The 19765-nt window shown below is 41.5% G+C and overlaps 1 protein-coding gene across 2 annotated transcripts in view; it reads right to left on the bottom strand.

The window, feature by feature from the left end:
* The window catches only part of LOC124594758 (TELO2-interacting protein 1 homolog), a 148412-nt gene extending 129414 nt beyond the window's left edge, over positions 1 to 18998 (bottom strand). The window contains exons 1-2 of one of the 2 annotated variants that reach the window (XM_047133146.1): positions 18721 to 18998; positions 3485 to 3696 (exon numbers count right to left, since the gene is read on the bottom strand). In XM_047133146.1, the coding sequence (XP_046989102.1) occupies positions 3485 to 3684 (200 nt within the window). In that variant the 5' untranslated portion in view covers positions 3685 to 3696; positions 18721 to 18998. The remainder of the gene's footprint in view (positions 1 to 3484; positions 3697 to 18720) is intronic. The other variant, XM_047133145.1, reaches the window with a different exon arrangement.
* Positions 18999 to 19765: the final 767 nt, after the last annotated feature.

Here is a 19765-nt window from a genome sequence, read left to right as displayed (position 1 = left end):
TTGCCAGTCTACATTTTGTATCATCAGTTATTTTGCTGCCCAAGTAGCAAAACTCATCTACTATTTTAAGAGTCTCATTTCCTAATCTAATTCCCTCAGCATCACCTGATTTACTTCGTCTGCATTCCATTATCCTAGTTTTGCTTTTGTTGACATTCATCTTATATTCTCCTTTCAAGACACTGTCCATTTTGTTAAGCTGCTGTTCCAAGTTCTTTGCTGTCTCCGACAGAATTACAATGTCATCAGCAAACCTCAGATTAGATTGGATTCGGTTTTTGTTCCATAGACGCAAAAAATGAGATTATTCTCGTGGGTGTGGAACATGTCAGAAAGTATAACAAAAACATAAAACATTTGAATATAGCACTTACTACCCTGATCATTTATCAGGAGATTGTCGAAATAGGTGAATACAATGCGGTAAATTGGAACAGCTAATATTTACAGAATTAACACACTGTCAGAATGAAACATTGTTATGCACTATTAATAAATAGTTCATACACAAAATATCCTAATCTTGACTGTTGTGACCAAGTGCCGCCAAAACTGAAATCTAACAGACATTTTTACTTAAGCTGGCTTAACAGTCTCTGTTAAGATATTCATGTATTAGAAAGTTTTTATTTCTCCTCCCAGAACTTTAATTCCTTCTCCAAATTTTTCTTTTGTTTCCTTTACTACTCACTCAATACACAGATTGAATAACATCAGGGATAGGCCCTGTCCCACTCCCTTCACTGCTTCCCTTTCATGCCCCTCCACTCTTCTAAATGCCATCTGGTTTCCGTACAAATTGTAAATAGCCTTTCGCTCCCTATATTTTACCACTGCCACCTTTAGAATGTGAAAGAGAGTACACCAGTCAACACTGCCAAAAGCTTTCTCTACATCTACAAATGCTATAAACATAATAGGCTTGCCTTTCCTTAACCTATCTTCTATGAGAAGTCATAGAGTCAGTATTGCTTCATGTTCCTACATTCCTAGAGAATCCAAAATGATCTTCCCCAAGGTCAGCTTGCATCAGTTTTTCCATCTTTCAAATAATAGAAAATCCTAAAACTGAGGTGTGATGTTCCCCGGCTGTTACCACAAACTGTTTCCTCTCATCACCCACCCACCCCATCAGCTCATAGCACACTTTTAAGGCTGAGTACTTTTTTCTTTGTGCACTATTCTAGTCATGCCAAACAGTATTCACTGAGGAATACCCCAAACTGATAAGTTATGGAGGACTTTTGGTACTGATCTGCTCCTAGTTCAAGAATCTCTTGTTGAACTAAGCCACCAAAGGGTTTCTCAAGATTCTTTCCATTTAGTGGCACCATCCGTTGCTACTAGCGGTAAATATTAAACAACCTTAACCCTAATTTAAACCATATGGCATAGGGACTCCTACTTTTACACAGTCCACTAACGTCAACCGTATTCGCTATAGACTCTATGATAACAGGTATTTAAGCAATGAAGCATCACAATTTGTTATTGATGAGGTTTCTTCTATCCTACTCCCTCCTAATTTGATCATTTTTCTGTTATGAGACTGGTTCTCTATGGATTCCACCAAATATACTGCTAAGAATTCAGATCACAGTCATTGTCGTTATTGGTGTGTCTTGTGAAGCAATGATGGCAGCAAATGCCATTTGAAGTGATGGAAACATAAACAAGTGTGTCTACAGCTGTTTTAAAGTGCCCAATGAGAAAGCAGCAGACAGATGTTTAGTTTCAGAGTTAGGAGTTGAAGTATTTGCGCCAAATCCTGAAATGAATACAACCATAGAATTTGCAATGTATCTGGAAAAACAATAGCTTTCATCCTCAAAGTTAACAATATATTATTCATAATAATAAAATAATTATTTGGCACATGGTATACAGCCCAAATAATGATTTTTAACTGTTCAGTAATTGTAGTGAATTTGTTCCTTACATCACTTTCACTGGCTTCCAAAACTCACAATCAATCTATCATCTTCCAATCTACCCTAGACCTCAGGCTATGCTAACACCACAACCTCTCCAGAATGAGATTTTCACTCTGCAGTGGAGTGTGCGCTGATATGAAACTTCCTGGCAGATTAAAATTGTGTACCGGACCAAGACTTAAACTCGGGACCTTTGCCTTTCGTGGGCAACTGCTCTACCAACTGAACTACCCAAGCACGACTCACGCCCCATCCTCACAGATACTGGCAGAAGTAAAGCTGTGAGGATGGGGCGTGAGTCGTGCTTGGGTAGCTCAGTTGGTAGAGCATTTGCCTGCGAAAGGCAAAGGTCTCGAGTTCGAGTCTCGGTCTGGCACACAGTTTTAATCTGGCAGGAAGTTTCACCACAACCTCTCTCCAAAGACTTGCTTTCAGTCAGGTCATATTTGCTGGCTTCACCAACTCACACCCGCGCAACCTAAACATTTAACCCAGAATTATTTTACTTAAAATGTAAGTTTCTCTTTACGAGTTCATTTGCAGTGCATCCATTTTGGTTAGAATGAAAAAGTAAGAAAGGTTCCATATGTAATCCATAGCCAATCACTATACTTACACCTATTAATCGTGAAATATTATGAGTAATAAATGTTACTGACTGGAATGTTTTTGCATCATAATAATTTAACATACAGTCAGAGAAATAGCTTTCACAAAACAATGTGTGTAAAAAGAGCGAGTAAAATCTTGAAAAGATTTCAAAGTGTCGCAAAGCTTGCCAATTTAGTTTAAATATTCGGAAATATTACACTGTATATTTTGGAAAGCGAAAAAATCTAGTGTCCTATGACTACAATATAAATAAGTCACAACAGGAATCAGCAAACACATATGGCTGTAACAATTTGTAGGGATATGAAATGGAACAAAAAAAGCTCAGTCATAGGTAAAGTGGGTGGTAGACTTCGGTTCATACGTTGGATACTAGGAAAATGTAATCGGTCTATAAATGGGCTTGCTTACAGAACATACGTGTGACCCGTCTTAGAATATTGCTCAGTGTAAGGGCCCCATACCAAATACGACTTGCACGGGACATTGAATATATACAAACAAGTGCAGAACAAATAGTCACAGGTTTGTCTGATACGCAAGTGATTGTCACAGAGATGCAGAGGCAACTGAAATGACATATGCTTAAAGACAGACGCAAATTACCCCATGAAAACTTATTTACATAATTTCAAGAACCAACATTAAATGAGGAATCTAAACATAATCTTCAGCAAGTATGTATATACCATGAAGACAAAACTGGACTACTTACAGCATGCACAGTGCTACTTAAGTAATCACATGTGAATACCCGAACGGAATAGGATGAAGCTCTAAAATAAGTTGTACAGTGGGAATTACCCTCTTTCATGCACTACCCATTGGTTTGCAGAGTATAGATGTAGAAATATATCTGGAGCAATGATTGGCCATATACTCTCAAAGCACGATTGACTATGTATTCTCAAAACAGGAAAAACAAAACTACATTCTACCTTGTCTGTGGTGCGCGGAGATGAGCTTCCAATGGAAACATCACATATGCCTGTAGGGCCTGCAATGCTTCCAGTGGGCAGCACAATAAGACAGTGTTCAGTTTCATTATATTGTCCAATGTTGGATCTTTCATAACAGCTGTGCAGAGTGGCCGCAAGCGGCTGAACTCTGCTGCAGCTGCCGCTTCTGCTGACTGCATCTGAATGCTTTCCTTTATTCATGAAACAATAATGAAAATCACAATATAAAAAAATGCAAGTGGGAGTAATAAAAGCTTGAAATCACAAAACAAGTTCACATTACAGCAAATGTAAAGAATGGTTGTAATTTATCATCACTGTTGATTAGCTTTTTTTAGGGAGCAATGAAGCAACTGAATAAAAAATAGAAAGAGAATAAAATTGTAATGAGATACAGATACCAAAGCCATGGTACAAAAAAATGACATAACTCTTTTTGCCAAATACAAGGACTAACCTCTGAATGGGATTTGCATCCTACTAACCACAGAAAGTTTGGGTAAAGATTAATGAAGAAAGAATGCAAATACAAATAGACTGACAAAGCATTAAGTGCTGAAAACACTCCAATAACTAGGAGTCTAACACTGTGAACAGTGGAAATCTGGAGGAAAAAACAAAAAACAAAGACACCTATCAAACCTGGTACTTCACAGTAGCATGTAAAGCATCATGTAAAAAATAAAAACATAAAACAAGAATATATTAAAACATTTGTGACTAAGTGCTAGATGACAATGCTTCACATTATAGGCCAATTTACTTCCACAGTGTTCAAAACTTGTATGAGGTACACTGTATCACTGATCCATGATTTATATAATTTTGAACTACAGAATCCACCAGAAAAATGTATACACTCTTAGACACGCTCTATCGAGATATCGATATTGTCTTTCAATTTGAGTTACGAGTGTGGTGTAGTATGGTCTTTGGCTCAACAGATGTTAGTACTTTCATCTCGGTATTGAGAAAACAAGATGGCTGTAGCACGCTTGACATACGAACAACGAAAATGTATTGTGGAGTGGTTTTTCAATTTTGATAACACCGTTGAATTGCAACATCAGTGGAGGCGGGTTTTTAAAACAGAACCACCAACCCACCTAACAATTAAATGCATCATTGCCAAGTTTGAAATGCATGGAACGAGTTGTGATATTCACAAAGGAAGATCAGGAAGACAGCACACATCTACAAGTCCTGCTTCGTCAGCTCTCATGTTGGAAACATTTGTTAATTCTCAACAGAAGTCTGCTATGCACTGTGCACGTGAAGTGGGGGTTAGCAGTACAAGTGTACAAAGAATTCTGAAAGCTGCAAAGTGGAAAGTTGACATTCCACGATTATTGCACATGGTTAATAATGACAATCCTGATCGCCAAATGCAATTTTGTAAATGGTATCAGCAAATGGTAACTGATGATGAACAATTTGTGACAAAGGCAGTGTGGAGTGACAAGGCACAATTTAAACTTGGTGGAACCATTAATCGGCATAACAGTGTGGACTAGGCACTGGGAAATCTGCATGTTTATGTGGATAAAGTGGTCAATCTACCAGGGGTTCATGTGTGGTGCGGACTATCATCTAGGGGCTTAGTAGGACCCTTCATCTTTGACGCTACTGTCACTAGAGAAGTGGACCTGGAAATGTTACGTCCATCAATTTTGCCAGGTATATGTGCGCTTTATGGAGCTGATGAAGAGGTCTTCTACCAACTGGACAGGACATCCCCACCCTACCACCTAGCCATACGAGCTTTCCTGGATGACAATTTTCCGGGGCATTGGATTGGTCAAAGCGAGCCCATTGAGTTCCCTCCACAGTCACCAGGTCTAACACCTATGGACTTTTACTTGTGGGGAACTGTGAAAGATAATATCTATCGACATAAGCCATGCATGCTGGAGGAACTTCGCCAGGAGATTTCAGTGACACGTACAGCGATCTCCACTGTAAAATTGACTGACATAGTCTTGTTCAAGAAGGAAGGGACACTCCATGGTAAACATTCGTGATAAAGGAAGTTTTAAGAAAACGAGATTATTGCATAATAGAAATAAAACAAGGCTTAGTGTTATAGACAGAGAGATGGTAAATGAAATGTGTTTCGCTGTCAAGAGGGTACTGCATGAAGCCTTCAGCAACTAAACCGTAGCAGGATATTATCGTAGCATGTCTCTCAAAACCAGAGGAAATTCTGATCATATGTAAAGGCTGTTAGTGGTATCAAAGATAGTGCCCAGACATTCACTCATGGACGGGAAAGGAATTGAAACTGAAGGTACAAAACAAAAGCAGAACTGCTTAACTCTGTTTTCAAATGTTTCTTTACAAAGGGAAACCCATGAGTACTGCGCCCCAATTCTCGTACTTCTGCAAGAAAAAGTGAAATGAATATTAGTGTCAGTGATATTGAGAGACAGCTGACATATGTAAAACAAAACAAAGCTCCAGGGCCTGATGGGATCTCTATCAGATTCTATACTGAACTGCAGCTGAGTTAGCCATTTTGTTAAACATAACACACCAAAAATCAGTCAAACAAAACACTGTGCCCAGTAGTTGGAAGACAGCACAGGTCACGTGTATCTACAACAATGGCACCAAAAGTGATCCACAAAACCACCACCCAATATCCTTGACAACCATTTGTTGCAGAATCTTAGAACATATTCCGAGCTTAAATGTGAAGAAGTATCTTGAACAGAATGACTTCCTCCATGCGAACTAGCATGTATTCCAAAAACATTCATGATGTGAAACTGAACTTGTGCTTTTCTCCCAAGATATACTGAAAGTTATGGATCAAGCCAGTCAAGTAGGCTAGATACTGCGTTTCTTGACTTCCAAAAGGCATTTGACTCAGTACCACAAGTACACTTACTATCCAAAGCCTCAGGTTGGTGCACAAATGTGTACTGTTTCTCCATAAATTAAATAAACAGAACAGATACACATAACAGATACACATAACAGAGATTTCAGTCATCAATAATACATTCTCCTTCACTATTTACAACAGTCTGCCAAAGCTAGAAACTTTTCAATTCTGCAACAATAGAAATCATGTGGTTTCGAGGCAAATAACTCATCAAGCCATGTTCAGAACGCATTTTGTCCGGAAAAGGAAGTTCCTTGAAGGATGTTTGAGAGAAAGTGGAAAAGATGAAGATCTGAGGGCACAAGTTCAGGTGAATAAGGTGGGTGTGGAATAACTTCCCAACCCAGATCCTGTATAGTGTTCTTTGTCACTCCAGTAGAATGCGCGTCACTTCACGCAGACTTCCTGGTCATTGTTCTTGGGGTGCACCGCAAGATGTCTCACTTGTTGCTTGTTGACAATAAATATCAGCAGTGATGATTAAACCTTGGGGAAGCTATTCATAGCACACCACACCATTACTGTTCCACCAAAATTGTCATACAGTAAGGAGGAAACCTACTCCCACCTCACTCGAATTGACCACACAATCACTCTATCTCACATGCAGTAAGATAGCAGAAAAAGAGCGAACGGTGCTATATATGAGATTACAACACAAGTAAAATGACAAATGATCTAAAAAAAGAAACAAGAAAATGTCACTGGCAGACCACTTACACCAAAAACATGTGTGAGCCAGCCAACCTGTTAACATATTAAAATCATCTCTCTGATATCTTCGGAAAAATATTGGACAGTTCACAAAACTTTAAAACTCTAATCACATTCATTTGAATGTTTCCTAAAATAGAGGACAAATACATCAGCAAATCCACTGTGCCCCACTGGTCAGAAAATAAAACACAGTCCAGTAAAATGTGGCGCACAGTGATCTGTAGACTACAAGCATCTGGAGGGTCCTCAGACTGGAGCAAGAAGTTATGCATTATAGAGCTCTGGCCTATGCACAAACAAGTAAGGAGGACGTCATCCCGTCAACGTGGCTGGAAGGAGGTACGCCAAGGACGCATCGTGGGCTTTACTAAACGGAGCTTATTCTCTGTCACTTCCAGCCACTCATCCTCCCACCAATGAAAGACTCCAGATATCAACAGAAAGATTACAGCATGCAGGGAGATGGCAAACTAAAATAACTGAGGATCATGATACACCACCTTCACTGTTAAATCTGTCCTTCCATTCCCTTCAATACGCATGTGTCCTGGTACCCAACAGAAAGACACCTCCTTCTGCAGTTGTCGTAATGGGAGGCAGGCATCCTGGACAATCTGTGCTACTTTATGCACTGGGTACAAATGTTGTAGAGAGTGAAGGGCACTCAGAGAATTGGAACAGACAAGAAATTTAGTACTGGAAGAACATCCCATCTCCTCCAGAGCCCAAAAGTTCACATATAATTCTGCATCGAAGACAGTAAAGTCTTGAGACAGACGGACCCTGACAACACGATTCAGGAAAACAACAGAGCAACCAACAGAGTCCCCTGTTTAGACCCATCTGTAATGACAGGTACACACCAGTGGTGCTCACACAAAATATCAGAAAATATTGCATTAAAAACAGAAGCATGAGATTAAGCCTGCCTGTACTGCACTAAATCTAAAATTATACTGGGCTGCTGCAGTGACCACAGTGGCAAGCAGTTAAAATCCTGGATTTGGGATGGACATGCTCCACACACCGAGTGATTCCAGCACTTGTTACACTCAGGTCCTAAACAGCATTGTTGCTCATGCATGATTGGGGAAAAGGCATTCCACATGCAGACAAGCAACAGTATGGTAAGTGGCCCAAGTGAGAGATGTGAGGAACTTGCGAGTCTGTTGCACCACAAGGAGCTGTCGCCGGATGGTGAGTGGTGGTTTCCCAGCCTCAGCATAGAAACTGGGGGTGGGGCTGGTCTTCCAAAGCACCTGTGACCAGCCTAATCCCTTCATGGTGGATGACATCATGAATCTTCAGGTAGAAAGGCCTCACTGACGGATACACTGTGTATTCATAGTACAGCTGTGAATGCACAAAAGCCCTATAAAACTGGAGCAGACACTCCTGTCTGCTGCCCAAGGCCTGTGGCTACGGCACTTTATGATATTCGGCACCTCCTGGGCTCTGGCTTTCAGTTCCTTTGGGTGTGGTAACTATGATAATTTGGAGTAAAAAATGAGGCCCAGAAACCTCACTGAGTCTTTAAAATGTAGAACGGTGTCCCTCAGAAGCAAGTTGGGTAAATTACAAATATGACAAGAACAATTAAAATATGCACACGCGCACAAACACACACACACACACACACACACACACACACACACACACACACACACACACACTTAAGGAGCACTTTACAGAACTCTGTACCACATATGTGATATTGTTGATGACTATGGCAAAGAGGGTACCACTTAAAACACTGCCCTGAGTAACACCATTCTTCTATTCCAAATTATCTGACAGTATGTCACCAACTCAAGACCTACAACAATGCTTAGGCAGAAAGGACCATGTGAAAACGGGGAGCTGGCCACAAAATCCCCACTGATGGAGTGGGACCAGAATACTGTGTCTCCAAGTAGTGTTGAACACCTTACCGATATCAAAGAATATGCCAGGACAGTGATGTTCACACAGGAAAGCCTGCTGAATAGCTGCCTCTAGTAGGGTCAGGTTGTCAACAGCGGACCAAAATCTCCGGAATCCACACTGAGAGCAGCTAAGAAGTTGCCTGGTTTCTAAAAACAACCAGACAAGGTAATGGGTAACCATACACTCCAGGGTCTTTCCTAGACAGCTTGTTAAGGCAATGTTCCAGTAACTACCGGGACACATGTGGTACTTTCCTGGTTTGAGGAGAGGTATCAGAATTGCCTGTCTCTAGGAATCAGGGAAGTTGGCTGTCTGCCATGTAAGATAAATTTGGTTGTGACTTGGTGCAGTGTCATGAGTATCAGACACTGCTGACTCCAGCTCGCAAATGGAGAAAGGGGAGTTGTAAGATGCTCTGCCATCATCTGAGCAATGCCCCTGAGCTTTGTTTGGAGACACCTGTTTCAGCACTGCTGCTATTGGTTAACCGGCTGTGTTTACCATAAATCCTGCAGATGGCTTCCCATACTTTCATAGAACAACTGGAACGGTTGACGAAGGCCAGGAACACTTGCCATGGCCTTTTCCTGTTTTCCTTAATTACGTGTCAAGCCTTGGCTCTTGCGACATTAAATGCTGCGAGGTTCTCTGCTGTCAGGCAGCACTTAAACCATAGAAAAAAAAACACACACCTGGCCCAGATTGCTAGGTGACACTCACCAGTCCACCAAGATACAAGTTGCTTCCGAAGATCAGCTGAAGGCTTTGGGATGAATAAGTCAGTGGTATGATGGATCATTCATGTAATGTGGTCCACCCATTCCTGGATACTGTCACAGTGTTCAAATACAGACCACTGGTTGAACAGCACCTAGTTAGCCCAACTGACCATCCATTTTTGTGGCTTCTCTTCAGGTAATGCCACCCCCCCCCCCCCCACCACGTGAATGTGGAGTAGGAACTAGGTTGGTGGAACGAAGGTCATCAGTGACTTCCCGCTGCACAGTCTACAAGGGCTGGAAGCAGAAAGAAGAGGCTGATGGCTGACAATGACCCAGTAGCAGCACAAAAATAGGTGGAAGTACTTGTGCCGAGGATGCACAGCTCATGAGATGTCATGATGCTCTCCAAAACCTGACGCCAAGGACAAGTAGAAGTCGAACCGCACAAAACATGATGGGCTTTGAAGTCTCCCAGTAGGAGAAATGCAAGGGGAGTTGTTCCATATGATATGTGACAGCCTCAGAGTCTACCACATCATGCAGAATTAGATACAGGGAGCAAACTGTGATCTTCCAACACACGTTTTTTTAATGGCAACTTCTTGCAGGTCAGTAGCCAGGAGGACAGCAGAGGAGTGGTGTGCATTATTGACAAACACAGTGACCCCTCCCTTGGCCCTTTCCCCAGTCAGGTAATTTTTGCAATAGAGCGTATAGTCTCACAGTACAGCGCACCACACACTTTAAAATGCATTTCCTGCAGATACAAGCACAGGGGGCACTCCTGTTCTAGGATTTTCCTCCACTAAACTTCCACTGTAATATGGGAACCATCTATCACAGGGGTAGCACTTTCATCCTGGCTTTCTGCCGGGGAGGGGAGCTCACAGTGGGTGGTAGCTCAGTCCGACATCAAGGTCCATCGCCTCTGAAGAAGATTCAAGATAGGCATCAGACAGGATGACATCAACATCATCAGACACTATACATCCTTTCTTCTTCAGTGGATGATTCTTTGCCTTCGACTTCAATCTTCAGGTGGCTTCAGAGCCACACCCGCAGAAGTGGTATTGCAGTGCTAGACGGTGGACAAGACTTGATCTTTGGTGGAACAGGAAGTCCCACAATGTCAGCAACCAAGGCCTTTTCTAAAGTTCTGGAGGGGAGGGGGGACCTCGAAATGCCTGCAGTAGCACAAGTGGATTGACAAATGCAGGTACTAGTGGTGACACTGAAACTGGCAGCCTCTGTTTGTGTAGCATCGACTCGCTGCACTGGCTCGTTTCAGTACTGAAGCGAAGGATGTGGTGAATGTTGGTGGCATCATGGCTTTATACATTTTTTTGGCTTCATTATGAGGGATGTGCTTTGTCCCCTTCGCTCTTGTATCTTCTGTTCTTCAAGGTTTACACTGCAGTCTCAACTCCAGGCAGGAAGAGCTCCAGAGGAACTAACACACTTCAACGGTGATCAACAAGCGACATCTTCGTGGGTGACCTTACCACATTTGCCACAAGTTTCTTCTCCCTTACACCCAAGAGTAGTATGCACAAAGCACCGGCATTTGAAAAAGTGCATTGGGTTGGGGACATAAGGCCGCACGCTGAGGCGAAAGAAACCTGCCTTAACATGCTCTGGAAGTTTCGTGCTGCTGAAAGTCAGGACAAAGGAGTCAGACTTGAAAAGATCATCATCCACCCTTTCCTTGATATTCTGCATATCAACTGTTCCCCACTGGGCTAACTCAACTTTCAGATCTTCTCTGGGAATGTCCAAAAATTCTTGCATGTCACAACACCTCTGCTGTAATTCAATGTGTTGTGGAGCTCTGTTCCAATGGAATACTCCCACGGCTTATCACTTTCTGCAGGTTCGTTGTTTAATGGGAATTAGAGTTTTGACCAACAGTGTCCCATCTCGTGACTGCTTGACTGATTTTAATGTCACTGTTATACCTTCTAAACCCTTTTGAATATAAAAAGAGGAGAATTTCTCAAAGGTTTCCTCTCACCTCTTAACAGTCAAAAGTCTACATAGTGTGCCCAGGTAAGCCTGATACAACCGAGGTGCTGCAGATTCCTCAGAGGTTGCCCCCTAACAACTGTTCCACCTCAACAGCCATGCATATCATCAGCACACGGCACACCTTGAGACTGAGGGTTGGTTCTTTTTTTTTACCATCCTCGCGGTCTGTGTCCCTGACATACAAAGTTCCACTGCCACGTCATACAGTGGTCGCTGAAGCATGCCCTGAGCTTAAGGGGACAGGGGACATGCAGTGCTTACCAGTCCCCAGCTCATGAACCCTGGGGCCACCAAGCCCATACTCAGCAAACAAATGCAGAGCACCTAAGGGCTCCACCAGATGCGTAACATTATCCTTCATGAATGCAAATCATCTTTGTATGGGGGGTTGCTGCTTTTTTTGGGCTCAACCATTCCTATCTTTTCCTTATGTTAGCATAAAGAGGCAATTTCTTGTCACCAATAAAGATACAGGACAGGAATAGGTGAGGTTGTTCATGAGATAACTGATGACGAGCAAGCAGAGATGCACATATGGCTACCCACTGATTTTTTGGCTTAGAGCATGAGTTAGTCATAGACCTGACTTGTTAAACTTCTCCACTGCATGCATATGTCACACAATGCTGGAACAATCACAGTTAATACATTCGCCAGTTCTCCAGTAAAGTGATGTGGATCATTGTGGACAAATGCATTTAAATGATCTTTATCAAACCCAGAATGTGAAGAGTCACTAATATCAAAATGATCCTCCTTAAAGTGAGAAAACCATTTTATTGCCGTGTTCTGTCCAATAGCACTATCGCTATACATGGTGCAAATGTTTCTGGCTGCCTCCACTGCTGTCACCCTTCTATTGAATTCAAACAGAAGAATTTGTTGGGAATGTTCCGATTTCTCCATTTTCTAGCATCCACAGCCTGACTCATTATCTCCAAATGACAAAATAACAATACGTAAACTCAAATAGCAACAGTGAACTACAAATAAAAAATGATAATCAATAAATAAGCCCATAGCAACTGGAATACCAACGTGCAAAACAAAAATGCTACTAACTTATGCACCAAATTAATACAGTCATATGTGGTATCAAGCTAGGTTTGTGACTGGATTGAGAATTTCTCCATGAAGACAGATTATGTTATCTCAGATGGAGAGTCATCAATAGATGTAGAATTAACTTCAGGTGCCCCATGGAAGTTCACTGCTGTTCATTGCTGTTCACATTGTATTTAATGAATCTGTCGGCAATATCAATAGTAATCTCAAATTTCTTGAAGATGATGCAATTATCTACACATAATGAACTACTGTCTGAAAGAAACTGCACAAATATTTAGTCAGATGTTGACGAGATTTCAGCTTGGTGACAAAGGTTAGTAGCTTGCTTTCAGTGTTCAGAAATGTAAAATTTTTCACTTTATAAAATGAAAAAACATAGTATTCTATCACTACAATATCAATGAGTCACAGTTTGAATCAGTCAACTCATATAAACATCTGGTGTAACCACTATGGAGATACGAAATGGAATGATCACATAAGATCAGTCATAGGAATAGGAGGTAGCAGACTGTGCTTAACTGGTACAGCTCTTGGAAAATGCAATTGTCTACAAAGGCAACTCCATACAAAACACTTGTGTGGCCCATCTTACAATATTGCTCGATTTTGTGGGGCACGTATTAAACGGATTAACAGGAGATGCTGAATGTATAGAATGGCAGCATGAATGGCCTCAGTCTTGTTTAACCTAAAAGTCATGGAGATGCTGAGAGAACTGAATTGACATACATTTGAAGATAGAAACAGAACATTCTGTGGAAAGTTACTCACAAAACTTCTAGAACCAACTTTAAAGGATGAATCTTGGAATATATAGCAACCCTTTACATATTGCTCCCATAGGGCCTGCAAAGGCAAGATTGGACTAAATACAGAATTCACAGAGGTGTTTAAGACATCATTCTTCCCACAGTCCATAAGTGAATGGAATGGGAGGAAGCCTGGTATAATGGGAAGTATTTCTCCGACACACTTCACAGTGGTTTGAAAAGTATAGATTTAGACAGGTGAGCATTATAAGCAAGTTTCTGAAACAGCTGAAGCGCAATTACAGCATCAGCAGCTGTTATGTTGCATACAGATTTTGGAAATTCACTGACACTGGTCGTAGTCAATCGGGTCATAGTTTACAGTAGCCTATGAAAATCACTGAATGTAATGATTTCTTTTGGTAGAAGATATGAATTAATTACATTTGTTTTAGGTATGAAGACATGAATTTTAAAGTTTGTTACTGACTTTTGTATTTATTTGGTGACAGGAAAGAAACTAGATGCACTAACAGACTCAGTTGTGGCGAAGCCGGAGGCCTGGGTAAAGTTGGAATGTGGCAGTTTGATTGTCAATTGGCAAATTTAGTGATTATGAATAAAAGAGGAGGAGGAGGAGATTAGTGTTTAACGTCCCGTCGACAACGAGGTCATTAGAGACGGAGCGCAAGCTCGGGCGAGGGAAGGATGGGGAAGGAAATCGGCCGTGCCCTTTCAAAGGCACCATCCCGGCATTTGCCTGAAGCGATTTAGGGAAATCACGGAAAACCTAAATCAGGATGGCCGGAGACGGGATGAATAAAAGAACAGAAGTTAGTTTACAATTTGGAAATTAGCAATTATGAATAGAAGAAAAGAAGTTATGCTGTCAGAATGGACTTTGTGGTCCAACACCTGGATTAAGTTGGATTGGGATAACAGGCTTTTGAGTTAGCAAAACCAATGAATCTCAACAGCAAAATATGACTGTCACAATAGACTGATGAGTAGCATGGTCCAAGATGTACATTCCTCGTTGTAGCAACAACTTGAATGCCTTATTCTCATTTTACTGAAAATTCTGATGGTGTGGTTATTTCCAATATAATAGAACATAATTGCAGCTAACTTTATACATGAACCATATGAAATTATGAATGGGCATTCCAAGTGCCTACCAACAACTGAGTCATGATTTGTTTATCTCAGTTCCAGTCATTCAACACGCCAGTTGTTGCCAACATCAGCACAAAACAGAGAAGCCATGGACACTGTAAGAGCACTTTTACCTTCTACAACATTTGGTGTAGCAATATTGCCACAGCTGGTTCATTACCCTCTACACATAATCAACAGTGAGAAACATCTCATATGAATGTTAAACATCACATGAACAAAATGAAACCACTCATACACTCCACTAGGATAGACAGGCTAAGATTTAATGTATACTCCATTAATACTAAGTGAAGTGGACTTCAGCATACAAAACAAGTGAAAAGCATCAAAAGCATTTACTTATCACCACAGAAAAGGTATAGAAAGTAACGGACATACCAGAATTCACGGGACACTGTAGCCGTTAAGTGAATAAGGAGTTACAAAGTTTATTTATATTAATTACATTACAGTGTGTTCACAATTTGAACACTACATAAAAATCTCATTATGTGGAACTACACTCCTGGAAATTGAAATAAGAACACCGTGAATTCATTGTCCCAGGAAGAGGAAACTTTATTGACACATTCCTGGGATGAGATACATCACATGATCACACTGACAGAACCACAGGCACATAGACACAGGCAACAGAGCATGCACAATGTCGGCACTAGTACAGTGTATATCCACCTTTCGCAGCAATGCAGGCTGCTATTCTCCCATGGAGACGATCGTAGAGATGCTGGATGTAGTCCTGTGGAACGGCTTGCCATGCCATTTCCACCTGGCGCCTCAGTTGGACCAGCGTTCGTGCTGGACGTGCAGACCGCGTGAGACGACGCTTCATCCAGTCCCAAACATGCTCAATGGGGGACAGATCCGGAGATCTTGCTGGCCAGGGTAGTTGACTTACACCTTCTAGAGCACGTTGGGTGGCACGGGATACATGCGGACGTGCATTGTCCTGTTGGAACAGCAAGTTCCCTTGCCGGTCTAGGAATGGTAGAACGATGGGTTCGATGACGGTTTGGATGTACCGTGCACTATTCAGTGTCCCCTCGACGATCACCAGTGGTGTACGGCCAGTGTAGGAGATCGCTCCCCACACCATGATGCCGGGTGTTGGCCCTGTGTGCCTCGGTCGTATGCAGTCCTGATTGTGGCGCTCACCTGCACGGCGCCAAACACGCATACGACCATCATTGGCACCAAGGCAGAAGCGACTCTCATCGCTGAAGATGACACGTCTCCATTCGTCCCTCCATTCACGCCTGTCGCGACACCACTGGAGGCGGGCTGCACGATGTTGGGGCGTGAGCGGAAGACGGCCTAACGGTGTGCGGGACCGTAGCCCAGCTTCATGGAGACGGTTGCGAATGGTCCTCGCCGATACCCCAGGAGCAACAGTGTCCCTAATTTGCTGGGAAGTGGCGGTGCGGTCCCCTACGGCACTGCGTAGGATCCTACGGTCTTGGCGTGCATCCGTGCGTCGCTGCGGTCCGGTCCCAGGTTGACGGGCACGTGCACCTTCCGCCGACCACTGGCGACAACATCGATGTACTGTGGAGACCTCACGCCCCACGTGTTGAGCAATTCGGCGGTACGTCCACCCGGCCTCCCGCATGCCCACTATACGCCCTCGCTCAAAGTCCGTCAACTGCACATACGGTTCACGTCCACGCTGTCGCGGCATGCTACCAGTGTTAAAGACTGCGATGGAGCTCCGTATGCCACGGCAAACTGGCTGACACTGACGGCGGCGGTGCACAAATGCTGCGCAGCTAGCGCCATTCGACGGCCAACACCTCGGTTCCTGGTGTGTCCGCTGTGCCGTGCGTGTGATCATTGCTTGTACAGCCCTCTCGCAGTGTCCAGAGCAAGTATGGTGGGTCTGACACACCAGTGTCACTGTGTTCTTTTTTCCATTTCCAGGAGTGTATAAATAATATACACATCATATAGCTAGCGGGTAGCACAATGAATGGGGAATTTCAAAAGAGGTTCTTGCACAAATCTGTTGAGCATGCTGCACTGCTCACACAGCTCTTTTTTTAAGTTAAGAAAGTGAACGATGTGATGTGTTAACCCAGAATATAAATTTGTACTGAAGGATGCTATGGAATTGGAAAAATAGGCAATCTGAACACAAAACAAAGCTGTAATATACTTAAGTGATATATTTATTTCATTTATATGTGTACACAATTTGAAGTCAATATTTGAAAATTTTGCTTTCCAGAGAGGGTCCAATTCTGTTGGAGTTTGGTGCTGCATGAATCATTTTTTAATCAGAGGTTTAGAAATGTTGCCGTTTCGCATTAATCATTAGCCCCTGTTCACCTTAAACCAACCATTTAGTTGGGTTGAAGTTTTGCTTACAGTTGATTCAAGATGCTTGATGTATGAAACATGCTTTTGTTGTCTGCAAAAGGGTATTTGTACATGAATCAATATTCAGCTCTAGGGTATTTATATGCACAAAGAAGAGGATTGGTACAAGATGGTATCCTTGAGGAACTCCCTTTTTTCCTTTTTTCGCATTTGAGGAATACATCTTAGCACTTAACTTTAATACGTGTATCATTTCTGTTACCTCTTTGTATAGTTCACATTGAATGATTTCAATTCTGCACCTCTAACAGCTTATTGCTTCTCTGAAAATATTTTGTAGTTCAGTGTTCCCTACCCCCCTACCCCCACCCCTTTCCAGAGTATTTTGTAGAAAAATCATAGATGGCAGTAGTTGCACATTTACTTTCCTGAAGCCATGCTGGGCATCAATAACAATTTTATTTTTACCCAAAAATTTCAGTACCATGTTACACACTATATTTTCTACGTTTTTAGTTACGTCTGTAAATAAAGTGCTTGGTCTACAGTTTCCTGATTTGTCTCCTTTCTTATAAAGGGGGCCACTGTGGCAATTGGTAGATAGATAGAAAACATGTCTGTCAGAAAAGATTTGTTTACTGTGGCTGGCAGGCGTACACAAATATCTGTAATGATTTGCTTTATGACCTAATCAGGAATACCATCAATTTTTGAAGACTTTTCTTAAACATATGGAGTTCTTTTGAAAATATAGAGTGATTCAAGGCAAGAATGTAGCCTACTTAGATTAGATTAGTACTTGTTCCATAGATCATGTATATGACACTTCATAATGGTGTGGAATGTGTCAGGTTAATAAAAGGTGTCTATACAAGAAATTACATTACACAAAATATTACATGACACTTATATATATATAAAATTGGGGGGGGGGGGGGGGTTGGGGAAATTACCCACTTACTATATCCAAAAATTCATCTAATGAGTAAAAGGAGTTGCCATTAAGAAATTCTTTTATTTTCCTTTTAAATGCTATAGACCCTATGGCTATCTGTCAGACCTATTAGGTAAGTGACCAAAGACTTTTGTGGCAGCATAATTTACCCCCTGCTGAGACAAAGTTAGATTTAACCTTGAGTAGTGAAGATCATCCTTTTCCTAGTGTTGTAGCCATGTACACTGCTATTACTTTTGAATTCGTTCGGATTGTTAATAAAAAATTTCATAAGTGAATACATATATTGTGAGGCTACAGTGAAGATATCTAGTTCTTTAAATAGGTGTCTGCAGGATGATCTTGGATGAACTCCAGCATCTATCATTACTTTGTTTTCAACGTTTGTATTACGTTGTATTACGAACTATTAACTAATTTTTGGTATCTACAATCGACAACTTGCAAGGATATGAGATGTCTTGGGGATTATAAACTCTCACAATGATGTTACTACTCACAGTGACACTTTGCTTGGGGTTCTTTTACTGATATTAGCTCATCATAAGCAATTTTTTTTCTTTTTTGGATAGGAAAAATATTATACTACATAATCTTATGGTGGAGTACACGCATTATCTCATATGATAATAACAATTCACCATAAAAAAATTACACCAAATACATACCGCACGTCAAATGTACATATAGATTCACATTTGACAATAATTAGAGGCTCGAATTTGATCTTGTCCGAACCGAAGCATACTTGCACTTCACAACGCTAAACTCACATCATAATATAATAATGACGACTTGCTGTCAAACACCAGATGTAAACAAACCGCACATTCACATCATTTCATAATCTCTCTGCAACCCGCGCAACGCAAAGATCCTCAATTACAATTTAGCAGTGATCTCCGTACTAACTAGATGTACATCTTCTGTCTTTGACCATAGCGCTTATCCGTGCCGTCTCAGGAGTGTTTGTTTATATCGTCCGCCATCTTTTAGTTAGGCAAAAAGTTTCTCTTGGTGTTAATGAAGTGTATGTTGTGAGTGTAAAATGGTTATTTCGTGCTCTGCATACAACTGTACGAACCGGTGGAACAAGGAAAGTAATTTAACTTTCCACAGATAATAATTGAATGTCAAGAAATGACAACAATCTCGTAAATATCTTGGTCGTTGTCTTGCACGATACAATGTGTCTTCTGTTTTGGACGGGTTTCCTCTGCAAAAAGGCGATTTGGTGAAACAGTGGGTCATTGCCACTAAACGCAAAGGTTTCACGCCTACAAGGGCTAGTTTCTTGTGTGGAGATCACTTCTTGGAAGAAGATTATTTAGTAAGGCCTGGTACTTCGAGAAGGCATCTCAAGCCTGATGCAGAGCCATCACAGTTTGCGTTTCCGACGCATTTAATGCCCAAGGAAAAGCAACCAAGGCGGCGGATTAGAATAACAACTCAACAGCCTACTGTAGAAACTCATGATTATATTGAACAGGTTAGTCACTTCACATAAACATTGTTGCTGTTTTCAAACAAACATGTTTTCTCATAAGTACTTGCCAAACTTTGTTTCATGCCTGTACTACTTGTATTCTATTCTTGTTTCAGTTTTCTCAGAGTTGTGAAATATCGAAGGAATGTGGATCTCAAACACAAACAGAAATGATTGACACGGCCACTGACATATTAAGTTTTTTACCAGATGTTGTGGAGACACTG

Source organism: Schistocerca americana, chromosome 2 (genome assembly GCF_021461395.2).
Source record: "Schistocerca americana isolate TAMUIC-IGC-003095 chromosome 2, iqSchAmer2.1, whole genome shotgun sequence".
Lineage (NCBI taxonomy): Eukaryota > Metazoa > Arthropoda > Insecta > Orthoptera > Acrididae > Schistocerca > Schistocerca americana.
Note: the sequence above shows the minus strand (reverse complement) of the source record. Positions and strands in the feature narration are given on the sequence as shown.